Genomic DNA, 18,598 nt, shown 5'->3' with positions numbered 1-18,598 from the left:
AGCCAAATTGAGTTGGATTAGAAGGGCACAAAATTGATGAGTTGCATTGTGTTTCACAATCTCCATTTTAATTTGAAGGTTTGGGAAATAACTGTTCCCCAACAACCATTGCACTAATGGAAAGAGAAATTCTACCAAATTGTATGGTTGCATAATCCATTCTTCATTTTCAACCTTTTTTACTTATTATTTTCCTGACTTCGAAACTTAACCGCACTCAACACACTGCAACATACCACTTCAGTTACCATTAGGAGTCTTCTCGCTAACTTCTTCTATAATTAATCACCAAAATGCACCCAACAAACCCATCTCTTATTACTCTCATCTAACCATCTTAGCGTAACAAAATCGTCATCCATAGTTCCACTAACTATTTTTACAAAAATAAAACAAAAAGTTAAATAAAATAAACTATACATAAATTAAAAATATTTTTTCTTTTATAAATTATTTTAACATATTTAAGGTCGGATTATTGGTGTCGTATGTGAGAATTAAAAATTCGTTTTCATAACTTTTTGAAACGTCTTTTAAGAACAAAATCGTGACGAAACTCCGAACTTTAAAATTGACAATACCTCGAATGTAATTATTGAATATAACAATTTTGTTCCAACAAATTTGAGGTCGGAATATTGACGTCGTTGTGGGAACGAAAACTTGTTTCCCTAACCCTCAACTAATGAGTTTGTTCCCGTATGTCCAATATAGTACAACATCGCTTAGGAGTCGAGGTCAAGAAAAATTTAAATATATTTTTCTCTCTTAACCTAACAAAACTTTTTTCAAGGACAAAATCGTGATGAAGTTCTGAACTCCAAAATAGATAATATTTCGGATACCGTGATTAACAATGAACTTGACTTTTTGAAACATAAATTTTTATAGAAAAAATTTAACTAAACATATGATGTAGAAGATAAATTATGAAATCAAAATTTCGTAATAACATATATTTTAAAATGCCTTTTAAATTATATTTGTTTGACTTTACGTTTTTTTTGTTAGTGAAAAAAAAATCATATCTACTACCTATTTTTTTTCTCCCTTCTAGTTTTAGAGCAAAACTTACTACCTTATATCTCCTGTTTTAGTTTATTTAGCTTTTGGTAATTAAACCAAATGAAACAACATAATGTATAATATTTAGTTAAATCACGGTAATAAGCTAACACATAATTAATATTTTATGTGCGTTTCATAAAGCTTAAAAAACATATAAAAATAACTAGAGGTACTACTATTTTTTGTTGTTGGAAATACGACACTAATTTTAAAAAAAACTATTAAGAGTATAAATAAGAAAATAACCGATATCAATTTCAAAAAATCATACATTGTTGAGACTTGTATTTTTTTTTCTCTAACGCAATAGTACTTACTATGGAAGAAAAGGATATTACCAAGTCATTTTTTTTTTCTCAAATGTTTTAATTATCTTTAATTCTCTGAACCCTCTCTCTGACAACCTTTTAACCATCTCATCAACAGTATATTTTTTTAATTGAATAAAAATGCAAGTTAAATAACTTATTCATAACCATGGATTCTATTACACTTAATGTATACGACATTGTAATTTGATTCTTAAAAAACACCAAACAAATTTTCTTATTTTTTTAGACAAAGAAAAATATTTTAATTTAATTATAATATCAAGATTAATTTGTATAAAAAAAATTATATTTACAAATCCTTTCACATCATTTACATTTATTAGACAGTAGAATAAATACTAAATATTTTAAATTCGAAAACAACTTTCGGCTAATAGTTTTTTTATTTTTAACTAAAAGTAACTTTTTGAATGTTTTAAGTTTTACAAAATACATCCTTGACCAACACAAAGAAAGCCAACCACTCCCACCTCTCACACAATTATTTAGCAGCTACATGCGAATTATTATTTTTTGAACCCTAAAGAAGGGGTTTTTATTCCGTTAAGTTAGGCAATAGATGGCATTTCACTTTTCTTTTCTCCATTCTTCTATTCTTGCTTTACTTTATTTCTCAAACATTATACACAAACATAGAATAAGGAAAAGATCATTGTTACGCGACTGTCATAATTCTCTAACTCTTAAACTATACACTTCAATTTGTTTAAGAATAAAAGGTTACATCTGACAACCAATACAACAAGACTAGGGCATTGTTTATACCAGCAAAGTTTTATGTCTTTCCTTTTGTACGTAATTCTTAAGCTGGAAACTTGGAATAAAAGAGAAGAAAATAATTAGGAGGGCAAGTATTCATGTGACCAAGTTGGTTTTGATAAAGTTGGTGGTGGGAATGAGGACAAGTTCATGAGCCTCAATGGAACAGTGTAAAAATCATAGCTTATGATAATAATGACCCCAAATCAAAGTATCATTATTAACAGCAAATGCTTGGTCTGGCCATAACATTACCAAAATTAAAGCATCATGTAAATCATTAACAATTTCATGTAACCAAAGTTGAGTCTTACTTTAATTGGTTAAGCAGCATCACTAAGATTGTTTCAAATACATCATTGCATGCCTTTGTAACAGAAAAAAGAAATCATTGGGTTTACTTTTGAGAAATTATCACTGGTCTCTTTCCCTTAGTATTTGTTTCTTCACTGGAGCAGCACAAAAAAAAACATAGTTGAGTTTTGATAAAAGAATCTGCAAATAAAGGTGAAGGTGATTTATAGTTGAAGCAAGGCTGTGCAGAGAAGATCTAACTGCACATTCTTTTTCCCTTGGATCCTAAAATCCAACCATAATATCCCTTTTAGGCATACTAGTATCCAAGATAAATCATCACCAATCTACACTTAAGAGATCTTTTCAAGAGAAACAAAAACTAAACCATTCACTTTTTCTTTATAATTATTTTCGTTTTAAATTTTATTTTTGTACCAGTATCGAAGATAGTAAATAATACACTTCTGATCAAAGAGTCGAAGTTTGGAACTTAAAAAAAATAAAAAAATAAATTGTTCAATCGATTAATAACATTTTTTATATAAAAAAGTTACAATTGTAACATCCTCGTATACAAGAACACTTTTTTATAAGAAGAAGTTAAAATTGTAAGGTCCAATACTTGTTTAAAGTTAAGTTTTGGTTACTTTCAGTGTAAAATAGTCACAGTATTCTTTTGACCATTATAAAATACTTAAAAATTTTACGGATGAACTACAATTATCTACTCTGGGTGTAAATTAACACTTAACTAATGTGAGGTTATTGTCATTTTATTACGTGGTCTTTTAGTTTCGAATCATAGATATATAACTGTCTTGAAATATTTAAAGAAAAAATTGTCATCTGTAACGGACATTTTGTTTCTAATAAAGACTACAACTAAAAGTGGGAATTAAAATTGGAACAACTATAATCATTAACAATCAATGAACAGTTAAAACAAGATTCTTGTAAAACTCAAAATAAAGATTAAACTTGGAACTATAATCACTAAATGTCAACGAGCTTTAAAATACATGTTTTAGGATGCCACTCTCATTTCTTAAGTTTAAAATTTTCATTTTGATATTTTAAGCTGTCATATTTTGTTGATATTTCGTTAATTTTTCAAGTTAAACATATTAAAAATATTTACCCTTTATGGCTACTAGAATATTGAAGTAAAAGAGGTGGGAGAAGTTCACGCGCTTAAAAGCGCAGTGAGGGTTGGGAAAAACAGAAATCTTAATTTTAGTGAATATAAGTTTGAAAGAGTGAGGTTTGGGAGTAGGTTCGGGTGTTGAGGTGGGGGGAAAGAGAAAGGGAAGAGGAGAGAGAGGAGAGTATAAAGAGGATTTGAATACAGAAATGGAGTTGTAATACCAATACCTTCCACTTTGTATCTGCAAGAGGCAGAAGAAAAAGAAAAGAGAAGAAAAGCGAAAGGTAATATAATGGAACTAACATGGAAACATATTTCAACAACACTCAATGCAATACCATCATCAACAAGCACCATATCGATCACACGCTTTTAAATCCTTCTCCTTTTCTTTCATTCTTTCTTCCTTCTTCTCTGTTCCTCACATCACATTCTTTTTCTTTTCTTTTCTTTTCTCTCTATCTTCAATTCCAATCCAGCTTTCTCCTCATCCTCCACCTGATGGATCAGACTCTGCAATGTAGATGACCTTCTTGGTCTGTGCCCGGGGATATCATCATCATCATCTTTGTTAACAACAGTCTCTCGTGTTCATGTTATGGCGGCAGAGGCGGCGTTGTTCTTTTCTGTGGCATCAGTGGTGGAGGACGTGCTTCAGCAGCACGGTCATCGCCTCAAAGATCTTGATTTGGAATCTAGGAAAGCAGAAGAAGCCGGTACTTTCCCGTTATTTTTTCTGGGCTTCCTTCAAAATTCAGTTTTGGATTTGCTTATAACTCATAATAACGACTGAAAAATAATCTTTTAATGTGAAAGTGTGTTTTTTTAATATAGTGATTGCTTTAACTGGAATTTGACGAGTTTCAATTTGTTCTCAAAGAAAAAGTATCTGAATTTTGTTTCAAATTATATCAATTATCAATTACCCTGAAATGGAAAGTTCTTCACCATGCAGCATCCAGAAGATATGAGGCAGCGGGGTGGTTGAGAAAAATGGTGGGAGTTGTTGCGGCTAAAGATTTACCAGCGGAGCCCTCTGAGGAAGAGTTTAGGCTTGGTTTGAGAAGTGGGATTATTCTCTGTAATGTTATTAATAAAGTTCAATCCGGAGCTGTTCCCAAGGTGGGTTAGATCATTGTTTAGTTTGATTTTCCAATGTTTGGTAAGTATTTGTTTACACTGTATTCTTCTTTTAAGGTTGTGGAGAGTCCTGTTGATTCTGCATCGATCCCTGATGGGGCACCATTAACAGCATATCAGTATTTTGAAAACGTGAGGAATTTCCTGGTGGCTGTCCAAGAAATTGGACTTCCTACCTTTGAGGCATCTGATCTGGAACAAGTATGTGAATAAAGCATTGGACAAGTAATCAATTTGTATCATGTATAATTCAATTGTTAATGACACAAGTTTTTTGTTTTCTATTGAATTATTTGCTATCTTAGGGAGGAAAATCGTCTAGGATTGTCAATTGCGTGTTGGCCCTGAAGTCCTATAGTGAATGGAAAATGAGCGGGGCAAATGGCGTGTGGAAATTTGGTGGAAATCTCAAACCCACTGTGTCTGCCAAATCTTTTGTTAGGAAAAACTCGGACCCATTTACTAATTCCTTGTCAAGGACTTCATCGATCAATGATAAACATCTCACTGTTCTTAATTCTGACGTAGACTCTGATAAATTGGTAGGTACGCTTGGTTTTTGGTACCTGCTCTGGATTTGTCTAGTTGAACCGAAAGAATAACCAACGATTTTTTTTTTATATTTCTTTAATTGCAGTCTGGTTCCCATTCTTTGAGTTCGCTTGTTCGTGCGATTCTATCAGATAAGAAGCCAGAAGAAGTTCCAATGGTAAGATAACAAATAGCTCTACGTGTTTCACAGCTAAATTTCATCACAACTTTACTGATTAAGTGGTTTCTTATTGAAAATAAGCTTATATTATGATAAAAGGCTTTAGAAAATTATAACATTATTTATGAAACAATATTACACTCACAGTACTGTTACCACACATCTGCTGCTTCAGCTCCGATTAGTCATTCATAATACTAAGAGCAAGAGTGCCTTTAAAGCTAGTTTTTAATATTTTTCTTGTACACGGAGCAGTTGGTTGAATCTGTTTTGAGCAAGGTTGTAGAGGAGTTTGAACAACGAATAGCTAGCCAAGGTGATAAGGTATGACAATTTTACCTACTCGATCTGTCCTGTTATGAGTTTAGTCCATTCCTAGAGTGTACTGGTTCTTACTTAAGTTGACTTTGGTGACAAGCTGTTCTTGATTTTCTTCATTATCTTGTGACTTCCCCAGGCAAAAGTAACTTCGATTGATACTGTTTCTCAAAGCAATGGTTCTGTTGTGGCAGATAAAAAGGTAACATGGCTAGTGTTGAACATATTTCAGGACCTTCATGAAACTTGAAAATGCTATAATTCTTATAATCACCTATTTTGCGGTTAGGGCGAGAAGAAGATTCATGCGGTAACGGAAAAAGAAGATGGCATTCATAAAAGTCAAGTTAATGCTATGGTAACAAAAAAAGAAGATCGCATTCATAAAAATCAAGTTGCTGACAAGGAATCGCAAAGGCAACTTCTGAAGCAGAAAATGCTCTTTGATCAGCAGCAAAAACAAATTCAAGTAGAGAATCAGAGACAATACTTATCACGTTTAATCTTTGCAATTTCTTAATAATTAGTTAATATCTCCATTTATTGTGTTATTGTAGGAGCTAAGACATACTCTTCACACAACAAAATCTGGTATGCAGTTCATGGAAATGAAATTTCGTGAGGAGTTCTCCAATCTTGGTAAGGACAGTGATTAATTCATTTTAAGCTTTCTACTATTTTCTCCTACTTCCTTTGCTGCCGTGTGATTGGTGGATGAAACACTACATCTTTTTTAACTTCTTTGTTTTCCTTTCTAGGAATGCACGTTCATGGCTTAGCTCACGCTGCTTCTGGATATCATAGAGTTCTTGAAGAAAATCGCAAGCTATACAATCAAGTCCAGGATCTTAAGGGTAATAAATATCACTGTTTGCTTGTTGCTTTTGGTCCGCGTCGTTATGCCTTTGTGATTTTTTAACCCCAGAATTGAATTAATGTTAGTAAATTTGTTTCATCAGGGAGTATTAGGGTGTACTGTCGAGTAAGACCATTCTTTCCTGGACAACCAAACCATTTGAGCGCAGTGGAAAATACAGAAGATGGAACTATCACAGTTAATATTCCTTCAAAGAATGGGAAGGGACGCAGGTCCTTCAACTTCAACAAAATCTTTGGACCATCAGCAACCCAAGGTTGGTTTTTGCTTCTGCTTTCAATTATCTACAGGATTCCTATTGTTTAGTATGATTATAAATTCCTCTTTTGTTTCAGCTGAGGTCTTCTTGGACATGCAGCCACTCGTTAGATCTGTTCTTGATGGCTATAATGTTTGCATATTTGCATATGGCCAAACAGGATCAGGAAAAACTTACACTATGGTAGGATCCATATCCTTTTAGAATTTTCTCTACAAAGAAAAATAAATAATGATCTTTTGCTGATTAATGCTTTTAACATGTAGACTGGACCAAAAGAAATCACAGAGAAAAGCCAAGGTGTAAATTATAGGGCTCTAAGCGATTTGTTTCTTATAGCGGATCAAAGAAAGGACACTTTCCGCTATGATGTTTCTGTTCAAATGATTGAGATTTACAATGAGCAAGTCAGGGATCTTTTGGTCACTGATGGAACAAACAAAAGATATCCTTTACCTGTATATTTGATTCTCTTTGGTTTTGTATACAATAAGTGTTATTTATTTTGGTTTTGTATAATCTCAGAAATTATAATACATTGCATTGATTGCTGCTCTTAACAAATGAAAACAGGTTTTAAATATGATGCATTATGAAACTATTGATACATATTCTAGAACATACATGTCATTGATTGCTTTGCTGCCCTTAACTATAAATACATTGGAAATTCGAAGTAGTTCTCAAAAAGGACTCAGCGTTCCAGAAGCAAGCCTTGTGCCTGTATCATCAACTATTGATGTTATTGAACTAATGAACCTTGGTCAAAGGAACCGTGCAGTTGGAGCAACAGCCCTTAATGACCGCAGTAGCCGGTCTCACAGGTGTGGTGTATCCTATTCACCTTTTGTCATGTTATTTCTTGGACACAGCTAACCATATTGTATTCTTTCAAATATCAATTTGGCAGTTGCTTGACTGTTCATGTTCAAGGAAGAGATTTGACATCTGGAGCTATCCTTCGTGGATGCATGCATTTGGTTGACTTGGCAGGAAGTGAGAGGGTGGATAAATCTGAGGCCACAGGAGATAGACTAAAAGAGGCACAGCATATTAACAAATCTCTTTCAGCTCTGGGAGATGTCATTGCTTCCCTTGCTCAGAAAAACTCACATGTACCTTACAGAAACAGTAAACTCACACAACTACTCCAAAATTCGCTTGGTAAGGTTTAAGATGTTGGTTTGCCAGCCATATTTTTTTCTGCTCCTTAGGACCACAATGCCTTTGAATTCTCTGATAATGTTGGGGGGATTGTTTCAGGAGGACAGGCAAAGACGCTAATGTTTGTTCACATAAGTCCAGAGAGTGATGCTATTGGAGAAACAGTTAGTACCCTAAAATTTGCTGAAAGAGTTGCCACAGTTGAACTTGGTGCCGCTAGAGTAAACAAAGATAGTTTAGATGTTAAAGAGCTCAAAGAACAGGTTGATAGTCAAATCTAAATTTTGTTGTTCTCTTACCATATTTTTAGTAATTTCATTTTCAGTCCAATCAAATCTAACTACTGAATTACGTTTCAGATTGCCAGCCTTAAGGCAGCACTGGGAAGAAAGGAAGGAGAATCAGAACATTCCTTATGCAGCAGCTCCGAAAAATACAGGACAAAGGGTGATGAGCTTTCACCTTACCATGTGAACCTGCGAGATCCTGACACTGGGGATCAGCTTGGATGCCGGCGACCAATGGTGGAGGTCGGCAATATAGAGGTATACATACTTCTTTCGTCGTGGTTTTCTTATTACGAATTCGTACAAAGTAATTTGATGCATGTAGGAAAACAGAAATCACCTTTTTTTATTATTATTTATACAGAAATCTCCTTATATTTAGTATGGAGAATTTATTTTAGAAAATTTTGATATGATACTTACTTTGGTTAGGACATAGGAACAAACAAACACATATATACCATGCATGAAATGCTGAGACATTTATCATTTTACGGATTAACACAGTTATAGGCATTTTACTTAGCAAAAATGATTCATGGGCATTGGGAAACTAACATGACTTCATAGCATTGACTGTTCCATGTTAAACTGAGATGGAATTTGAACAATTCATCCTGCAGCTTCAGAGTAATAGCACAGTGAGGCAAAAAACTCAGAGCTTTGATTTTGATGAGATCTCAGCAAATTCACCACCATGGCCCCCGGTGAACAATAGTCTTGGACAAAACTATGCGGAGGATGACAAAGAATCTGGTTCTGGACAATGGGTTGACAAGGTCATGGTGAACAACAAGCAAGATGTAAACAAAACTGAGAACCTCTTGGGGTGTTGGCAAACAAGCAATGGGAACTTATCTGAGGCCTTTTATCAGAAATATCTTAAAGATTCTCCCAAAATGTACTCAGAACAATCCTACAATATGTTCATAGGAGGCAACCAGTTTAACATTGTGGGTTCAGATGACACCGATGAGCTTGATGCTGCAACCAGTGATTCCTCAGAACCTGACTTGCTTTGGCAATTTAATCATTCCAAACTTAGCAGCATGACCAATGGAATTGGATCAAAAACTACAAGATCTATCTCTAAGTCAGCAAAAAGCCCTGAGTTGAGGTAATGCAAAAGTCATATTCTAGTAAAATGTTTTTCTGATATACTGAACATAGTCTCTTTCAGGTTATTTTTATGTGTAATGTGTGTCTTTGGCGATAATAGTATATTTTCAATTTTGCAGCAAGAATGCTGTTCATTCTTCTCCTCTGGGTCCTTCACCTTCATTGAAACAGTCCAATGGCGTCTCACATCGAACAGGAAGGCATCCGGCTCCAGTTGATGTGAAACGTAGAAGTGGGAGTAGAAAATAAAACAATGTGTTATTCAAAAGGTATAAAGAGTGATTGTTCATATTTTGATTTTTTTAAATATTTTTTCAATTTTTTAGATAGAAAAAGAGAGCTATTGTTATATTATTTTTTGGGTTTGCTTTTTGTAATCATCAACAACACAAGGATAATGGAGCAATAATGCCAGTTGCTTTGTTTGTATAATGACATTCTTTACACTTTAGGGGATGTAAAGGTTTAAACTCATCACACTGCAATGAATTTTTATTTGTACAAATCAATTTCCTCATATTTTATATCCCTCCCCCACTTTTTTCTAAATCATTTAGTGGAAATAAATATAACTACTTTAATGAACAAGAAAACATAAATAATCATGTAATAAATAAGTTTTTTTAGCCTATCTTATAAAAAAAAAAGTTAAGCTAATTTAAATTCAAACTCAAGTTTTCAATTGAACTCATCTAAATAATTGGATGAAAACCTTAACAAGTAATTTTTTTTTCTCACAAACTAAACCTATGATTCAAGTACTCACCTATTCTTGCTCATTCTTTCTTGTAAATTATTTTAGAGAGAGTTTATTTTTAATCCTCGTAAAATTCTCTAGCACTTTCCTCTTGGTTCTGAAACGGGCTTCGAAATGTAAAAATTACACTCCTCGATGAATAGCAGGTGTAAGAACTTCATTGGGGTGCTGAAAGAAAAATTTCATATTGGAGCAACCCAAAACCTTTGCCAGCCCCACAGAAATCAGTCTGGGGCCCAATGTTGAATGATTGACTTTTGTCACTGTTTAAGAGCCCAATATGGAGTTATGTCCGGGTCTAAATTTGGACTTTAAGCACACGGGACTAAAGTTTGCAATTGCTTCCTTCACCCTATAAAATTTGGATGTGAAATGATAAAAATACCCTAAGAGGGGGTGTTTCTTCCTACACCTCCATAGGTTCTTCTGCCACTCCATACAAAACATGAAAAATACTTTTTTATTCTTCTTACGACACCCCCATAGAGAAGCTTCCGGATTATATAATCCGAACACGTATTTGAAAAAAAAACTTCTGGATTAGATAATCTGAAAGCTAAAAAAAAATTCTGAATTACATAATCCAAAATTTATCATATATAAAAAGAACTTTCAAATTATGTAATCCAAAAATTAAATACGAATTTGAAAAAATATTTTCAGATAACGTAATTCAAAATATTACATAGAGATATTTTTGGAAATAAAAAAATATATGAAAGTTCAAAAGAAACCGTAGAGGTTGTGAATAAAAATACATTCTGGATCCAGAACACTTATCCGCCAGTTAGATTTTTTAAATTTTTTTATTTTCAGAATCTCTTTTCTAAAATACAGACTTTATTTTTAAAATGAGATTTTGATTTTTTTAATTTTATTTACGGAACACAAAAATCTATTCCAAATTTATTTATTTTTTCATAATGTATTTTTTTAAATATGAAAATAATTTTTAAAATAATTTATAAGGTAGGAAATAAATAATGGAAATTACGTGGCGAGGCAATAACGATTTGTGCTTTGGTCAAGTAACTGGTGGACAACATTGAAGACCCAGAGGAAGTCTCTGGAACTTTCTGGGTGCAGAGCACAACATGGATCTTTCACTTCCAAACCTTTCTGACAACATAATAAACTACGAGAACCTCCACAAGCTCCCACATCGTTTAACTAAAACAACAACATTTCACCTTTAGGTTTTAACTGTTCCAAGCAAAAATGTCAGGCATCGTGGAGTCAAACGATGCCGTTTGCTTCTATTCGGTGCTCGGGATTGACAAACATTCGAGCGATGGTGAAATTCGATGCGCTTATCGTAAGATGGCTCTGGTATTTCCTTGTATATTACTCTCTCAACTTAAACACTGTACCATGTTTATATTGTTCATTTCTTTTGAATTTAACATGGTTCTGAATTGAGTGCATTTGTGTTGAACTTTTGGCTTAAAAGAAGTGGCATCCTGATAGATGGACCAAGGACCCAAAGTTTGCACCAGAGGCAAAAAAACAGTTTCAGCACGTTCAAGAGGCTTATTCAGGTGCTTTACTTTTCGACAACAAATTAAACCTATGTGCCTGTTATGTGACTTTTATTATCAGAAAGCCGCAACTGAATGTCTCTGTTTTCCTCTGTAAATGTAGTTTTGTCCAACACAGGGAAGAGAAGGATATATGATGCTGGTTTGTTTGGTCTAATTGGAGAGGACGATGATGAGGTGGGTTTCATGCTATGAATTATTAATTAATTATCATATGAGATTTTATGGCTGAATTTCGTATGTCAAAATTACAGGGATTTCTTGATTTCATGCAAGAAATGATCTTGATGATGCAGAATGTAAGACCCAAGGTATGCAAGTGGTGATGCAGAAGCTTATTGAGATTCATTTTATTGAAATTAATTTTAAATCATTCAAAATGTGCTTCGTTCTACTTAAACTAGTTTAAATCATATATTTATATTCAGTTTAATTCATTTTTAGTATCTAAAATTTAAGACAACTTCGTTTTTTGTCTCCTAAATTGAAAAAAAATAAATTTAACTTCTTAAATCTTAAAAAAATAATATTTAGTTCTTCAAACCATACTAGGTTGAGAAAGTGACTCTGCTTGCATTTAACATTGTCTACATACTGTATAACATCACCATTTCCTGTAATGTTATTTGATTTTAATATTAAATTGTACTTTTTAAATTTGAGGAACTATTTTTTTTTTTCAATTTAGAGACAGAAATAATTTTTTTTTTTTTCAATGGAGAATCATTCCATTTCAAGGATGTGATAAATACTATAGGAATAGAATGGAAGTAGCAAATTGATTGAGTTTCTATCATTTTATGAATATAACTCTAATTATATTTTTGTTCTTAATTTTAGTAACTAAAATATAATTAAAATTTCATATTAAAATATGTTTTTTTATTTACAAATTTCTCTATTTTGATTATAAAACTTCAAAACAAGACTTGGCTATTAAGTATATGGCAATCCACATTGATTACTTTGGTTAGCATGTTTAACACTGAGAGGAGTTTTTATTTATTGGTTTTCTTAAAATAATTGTTTTTTAGGATGAGAAAGGGACAATGGAGGATCTGCAGGGATTGTTAAGGGAAATGATGGTGGAAGAAAATGAAGGGACATGGAAGTATGGGTTTAGCTGGAATTCATCTCCATGTCCTACAAGGAGGACACCATGTCCTACAAAGAGGACACGTATTGTATGATTCCAGTGTTACAATCAATTAATTATAATTTATTTTTATCACTCTACAGTTTAAATAGTTCAGAATTATTAACATCGTTAAGTTTTCAGCTATCAATAATGCCATTTTTTTTTCTCTCTCTGCAAATTAAGATATCAATATCAGCAAATATGGTGACTATAAATGGTAAGTGGTAAAAGCTTAAGGGTTCATTATAGAAATTGAATAAAATTGATTTTGATAAAATAAATTTTGAAATATTGAATATTATACACACACACAGAGAAAACACATGTAAATGCATCTAAATTAACTAAACTAAAATTTATCATGTTTGAGTGAAAAAAGAATTGTTTTGTATTTATTTTTTTCATTTTAAAGTTGAATGAGATTAATTTTAAACTATTAAACATAGTTAAAATGTACATTTTAATTAACTTTAATTACACTTTTTACATAAAAAAAACGGGTGTATAGTGGAAGAAATCAATTCTATTAAAACAATTTTGTTACAAGGCATCAAATATATCTGGAAGAACTTATTCACACTTAATTAGACTTTTTTATGATTAGAATTGACATAGAGGATGAGTTCAATCTAATTAAGCAAATGCTTCTTAATTTAAAAATTATTCATAAAGATACTTTACCTTTACCTCGGATGAAATTCAAACCAAGATAAGACATTGTGTTGGTTCATTTGATCAATCCATTAACTTAATTTAAATTACATACGAAAATATGAAACAAATAACATCTATGAATATTTATTAATAATAGAAAATAACAAATATTTTAGGTGATTCTTCATTTTTTTAAAAGTTAAAATAATATTGTATATTGACTTATTACAGTAAGTTGTTGTTTTTAATATGTTTAACTGATCTTTCCAATTTTATATAACTTTTTCATAAAAAAATTGTAGTGTGTAAGGAAATATTTTGTATGTTGTATCAGTATTTAAAAAGTTGGTGACGACATGTTGACAATGAATTGCAAGCATATAAATTTAGTGCTGACACAACTTGATGTATGACCATGACTAATTCCAAACGCATAAACTTAGTAAACTTAGTGAGGACATAAAAAAAAATAACATACACTAGAATAAAAAAAAAATAAAAAAAAAATAAAAAAAAATTGGATTTTTTACTTAGGTTCTCCATACTTCTCAATTAGAAGAAAACTATTCTTTTAATTGTTTTCGGCAATTCTTTCAAAATGATTTTCTCCCTCTCCTCCGGTTCTCATGTGACTTGTGTTTACAAATTGTAGTAGTTTTGATTTCAATTCAGAACAGTGACAAGTTTATTATGTCCTAAAGACTTTAGCAGTATTAACAAATTTGCTTTGGAGACGAATTTATTCTTCCTTTTCTCCTAATTTTACTACTGAAATTGGCCAATGAAAGAGAATCAAGCTGCACTAAACAAAATTCTTAAGCTGACAAGTGTATAGCCAAATGCTTCTCACCCGTAAATCAATCAATTTTGCACTCTCTTTTTTGGTTCACCATGTCTAAATGTTTGCTGTAGCAGAACTTTGTAATCCTGTGTTACAAAGTTCTTGATGGCGATGAAAAAAATACTAATGCAAAGGACATGAAACCAGGCCCCTCCATTTCAAATAATAAAGAAACAATCATCATTAAATAATTGTTCGATGTAACGACTTTTTAAGTATTGTTAGACTTAAAAGTGTACGAGAATCTTTTTATTTTAGAAAATCCTTACAAGTTCTTGTAAAGAAAAACATGATAGTACTTACATAGCTGTGAATATAATGCAAATGAAGAAAGTAACGTATCGCTTATAGATTTGATGACAATGGTGACCATGTTTTGCACGCCAATTGTTGGTTTAGTGGTGTCTCCATTAATTAGATGGTACGTAAGAAAGTTGAAGTGATGTAACCAGCTGATTCAGGTTTCCCAGCTCCAGGGTGGAGTGGGACAATGCACAGCCATTGATGGCATTGGTGGCCTCTCGCAATCCATCAGATTTAGTCAAGTATAGCTGTCTACCAACGGAGAAAAGGAAAAGCAGAAGAATCAAGACCACTGACCTAACATTGGATATTGGACACCAGCCTTTCAACCTTGTTCATCAAAATCTATCTCCTAATATTCCTGTCCTCGTGTTATTTTAAGATTGGCTATGCTTGCTGTGACAATAAAACAATGTCATGCAGTTCAAGGTTAATAGATTCCAGCACCATGCATGCTTCTGCCATACCAAGCAAGTCAACAGAAGCAATCATATACTGTGAATTAAGGAGAATACTGTCAGCTTTGCTTTAACAAAAACCAATACACCGTGTACCACAGTGCCAATTCATGATAGACAGAGAATCAAGGTAGCAGCACTCCTTGTTTTAAATGATACGTCCAAAGCAAAAAGCGTCTAAGGCTCCACCATAAAAAAATTCTCACATAGAATGAAGAAATTAAGGCTGTACATAAGTATACTATTTGGACTTGACACCAACAAATGGAAGGTTGATTGAAATGTTGAAGAGTAGGAACATATTTGCATCAAGAATTTGGGTTTAGTGGAAAAATGGACGAAGTTGAAGAGGCTCTAGATGCATAGTGAAATTTGTATCTCGTACAGAGTGAATGAAACGTGTGACTATAATTCTTGATCCGAAGAGCCTGAGACATTACTAAATTGTGGATATAGGGAAGTAAAGCAAGAAAAGGAGTACTTAGAATAAGAGCTCTGGAGATCGGGACATGGCTCAGGAATCACCTTCTCGGAGAAACCAATTACATTAGAACAGAACCATGAAGGGGATAGCTCATAACTGAGAAAAAAAGTCACGTTTGAAAGACAGATTGTTGAGAATGGTGATTCAGCTATTCCTGAAACATTGCCAGCAACATCAATATTTGCACCCATCACATTCTTGAAAGTAATGCTACCAACAACTGGAAGTGCACTTGTGTCATACTTGTCGTCTGGATGGAAACCGGAGTATCCTGTCATGCTTATTCCCAAGTGAATATTTTCCAATTCTGCATCAGAAATGAAGATGCCTTTCATATAGCCACCTCTGCCTCTAGTTGTCTTCAGTTCAATGCCTATAGGCGAGTTAAGTATATGAAGCTTTTCTGCAATAATATCTGATATTCCCCCAGACATCTCACTCCCAAAAGCCAAGCCAGCACCTGACGATGATTGTAGGTAAACATTGCTGATGTGAACACTGGAGGTTGGTTTTCCATAGGCAATTCCGTACTCATCCCAACCACTCTTCAACACAATTGCATCATGACCCGTGCTAATGTTACTGTTCTCGATGCATACATACTTAGAAGAATCTGAAAGTTTCAATAACTAATGAGCCATGACGCCCCCCCATAATAACCGGCAAAATAAACTCCAAGGAAAGCAATGCAAGACTACGTAATATCAAAATGATGACAAAATCAAGGGACTAATAAACCAATTAACAGTAAACAATACTTTCTTCAGCTATAATTAAAACTCATATTGGTTGCGAAAAAAAGGTTTTTAGCAAACTAAAAAGTTTGACTCAAAGGTGTGTGGCTTGTTTGCTAAGAGACAACTAAAAGTAATTAATATACCTGGAACTATACCACTTGTGTAAGGGGATTCGGGTGGTGCACGAGAAGTAATGTTTTGAATTTGAACGTTACTGCGTTGTGGAAAGAAGAAAGATTAAAAAGAGGGGGGAAACAGATTCCTTTTAGAAATTGGTCAGTAAACCCAAAAAGGAGCTTGTGGTACCTGCAATATACTGGATGGATGCCCCAAGCTGGAGCGTCTACAAAAGTCAAATTGGAAATTATGACATCAACGGAATCAACAAATTCTACAAGATTTGGTCGACTGTAGTTTAAGGAATGAGAACTGAACAGCGTCCACCAGATAGAACCTTGCCCGTTTATAGTTCCATTATCACCTGTTGTATTTATTAAATATACCAATTTAAGTGAGCAAGAATTGCTTTGCATATACCATGAGAGAAAACTTGAAAGATAAAATGGTAAACAAAGAAACTTCTCACCTGTAACTACCACATCGCTTAAACTTTGCCCGTAGATTAAGCTGCGATATCTCCCAATTCCTCTACCATAAGAAGGGAGGGAATCCAGTACATCCCAATGAGAATAATCCTGAAGTGATATAAGATAAAAAGAAAAGTTTAAAATTTTTCAAGAGAGAGAACAAATTAGGTCCTTTATCAAAATATTTTCCAATATAATAGTAATTTTTTAAGGATGCAGAAGAATCACATCATCTACACTTTTTTGGAAATAGTACAAGAAGCATTCAGAAGGTTAACAAGTTAACAACCAGCCATGCTAGGCAAGGATTAGGAAAATGAAATTAAAGATTTTGGTTCCATTTCTTCTTCTATGACACTTCTAGAATTCTACGTTTGTTGTTCTTTGCTATTAAGAAAGAGGCAAATAAAACGAACCTGAGATGCAAGGATCGTAGCACCTCTCTCAAGGAACAGAGTGAGGTGACTGGTGAGGTTAAAACTCCCAGTAAGCCATGTGCCAGATGGAACATATAGTTGGGCACCCCCTTTGTCAGCAAATGACTTGAGATAAAATATTGCGTTTTGGAACGCAACTGTGTTCAGTGTCATTCCATCTCCAACAGCCCCAAACTCCAAGATCGACACACTGTGAGGCCTAGCATTCAACGCATTCCGTTTACATGTTCCACCATTCTCTTCTCCGTTGCTTTCCACAGCAGTGCATATTGCCACAACTAAAAGCACTGCCACCTAAAAACAAGATACCAAAGAAGAAGAATTACGTGCAATTCCAACTTCACAATAAGAAAGTGCTTCTGAAACTATAACAATCTATTCAGTTGGATACAATGTCTAGAAACATAACCTACACTCTACAGATATGCAAATACTTCATCAGAAAGTAAACTGAAACACGTAAATCAATCAAGCAAACCGTTTTAGCATTTGAAATTCTAATGTTATATGAAAACAATATCTTACCATCATACATTGTACCAACTGAACTATCTCTACATCAATTTTCACAGACAAGAAAGCAATATCTCAACTACCATACCTTAGCGGAGTCACCGATCTCTATTCTCTCAAACTCTCTCCACATAATTCTATATTAGATCCTAAGACCTGACAAGATATTGACATAATTTATGACTGCTACATGAACTTGGAAGTTTACTGTACAAACCAAACACATGAACAAAAATCAAGACATACTGTAATTGTTGAAGAGAGTGAAACAAACTATTTTAAAGGCTATCTTCGAACAAACCTTGGAAGAAGAAAAAAACCGTTTATAACAACCTTAGAAAAAAAAACCTTAGTTTAAAATATATTATGGTATGACAAGACAACGTACTTACTAGCCCCTTCATGTGTGCTTGAGCAGCAACAAGTTGAAACTGCAATGAATCAACAAAGTTCTGAAACCAGTGCAAGAACAGTTGCATGGAGCAAAGGAGAGGGAACCAGAGTTAGATGAAGAACATAGAATACAGAACAAGAGAAAGAGTGAAGCAGTATTTCGTATATAGTGCAGGGAAGTACTCTGTACTCATAAAAAAATAATAAAAAAAGGTGGTAAGAGAAATAGCCAGCTAAAAAAGGTATACCAGAATGCCAGCTTGTACATTTCTATTACCTTCT

At 33.4% G+C, this 18,598-nt stretch overlaps 3 protein-coding genes across 5 annotated transcripts; 2 read left to right on the top strand and 1 right to left on the bottom strand.

The window, feature by feature from the left end:
* Positions 1–3,676: 3,676 nt before the first annotated feature.
* On the top strand, positions 3,677–9,981 carry LOC137814768 (kinesin-like protein KIN-14I). The gene is made up of 20 exons (XM_068617666.1): positions 3,677–3,884; positions 4,080–4,316; positions 4,556–4,722; positions 4,798–4,941; positions 5,046–5,282; positions 5,378–5,449; positions 5,708–5,776; positions 5,910–5,972; positions 6,060–6,239; positions 6,328–6,409; positions 6,529–6,624; positions 6,730–6,903; positions 6,983–7,089; positions 7,173–7,351; positions 7,569–7,730; positions 7,817–8,070; positions 8,170–8,333; positions 8,430–8,615; positions 8,981–9,474; positions 9,596–9,981. The coding sequence occupies exons 2-20, from the start codon at positions 4,199–4,201 to the stop codon at positions 9,723–9,725; spliced, it is 3,078 nt and encodes a 1,025-aa protein (XP_068473767.1). The 5' UTR covers positions 3,677–3,884; positions 4,080–4,198; the 3' UTR covers positions 9,726–9,981.
* Positions 9,982–11,237: 1,256 nt separating this feature from the next.
* On the top strand, positions 11,238–13,002 carry LOC137814770 (uncharacterized). The gene is made up of 5 exons (XM_068617671.1): positions 11,238–11,562; positions 11,684–11,771; positions 11,875–11,948; positions 12,026–12,082; positions 12,806–13,002. The coding sequence occupies exons 1-5, from the start codon at positions 11,452–11,454 to the stop codon at positions 12,959–12,961; spliced, it is 486 nt and encodes a 161-aa protein (XP_068473772.1). The 5' UTR covers positions 11,238–11,451; the 3' UTR covers positions 12,962–13,002.
* A 2,279-nt stretch (positions 13,003–15,281) lies between these two features.
* On the bottom strand, positions 15,282–18,454 carry LOC137814769 (probable polygalacturonase). 3 transcript variants are annotated; one of them, XM_068617667.1, is made up of 6 exons: positions 18,316–18,454; positions 17,390–17,704; positions 16,973–17,081; positions 16,693–16,867; positions 16,530–16,600; positions 15,282–16,262 (listed from the first exon to the last, which is right to left on the bottom strand). In XM_068617667.1, exons 1-6 carry the CDS (start codon positions 18,400–18,402, stop codon positions 15,571–15,573), a joined length of 1,449 nt encoding a protein of 482 aa, XP_068473768.1. In that variant the 5' UTR covers positions 18,403–18,454; the 3' UTR covers positions 15,282–15,570. The 3 variants fall into 3 exon arrangements, with proteins under 3 accessions (XP_068473768.1, XP_068473771.1, XP_068473770.1); XM_068617670.1 differs by having other exon boundaries at positions 18,312–18,453; XM_068617669.1 differs by lacking the exon at positions 18,316–18,454 and adding an exon at positions 18,012–18,201.
* Between the last annotated feature and the right edge of the window lie 144 nt (positions 18,455–18,598).

The sequence above is a fragment of the Phaseolus vulgaris genome, chromosome 1 (genome assembly GCF_000499845.2).
Source record: "Phaseolus vulgaris cultivar G19833 chromosome 1, P. vulgaris v2.0, whole genome shotgun sequence".
NCBI lineage: Eukaryota > Viridiplantae > Streptophyta > Magnoliopsida > Fabales > Fabaceae > Phaseolus > Phaseolus vulgaris.
The sequence above is the reverse complement of the archived record's forward strand: the minus strand, read 5'-3'. Positions and strand labels throughout refer to the sequence as shown.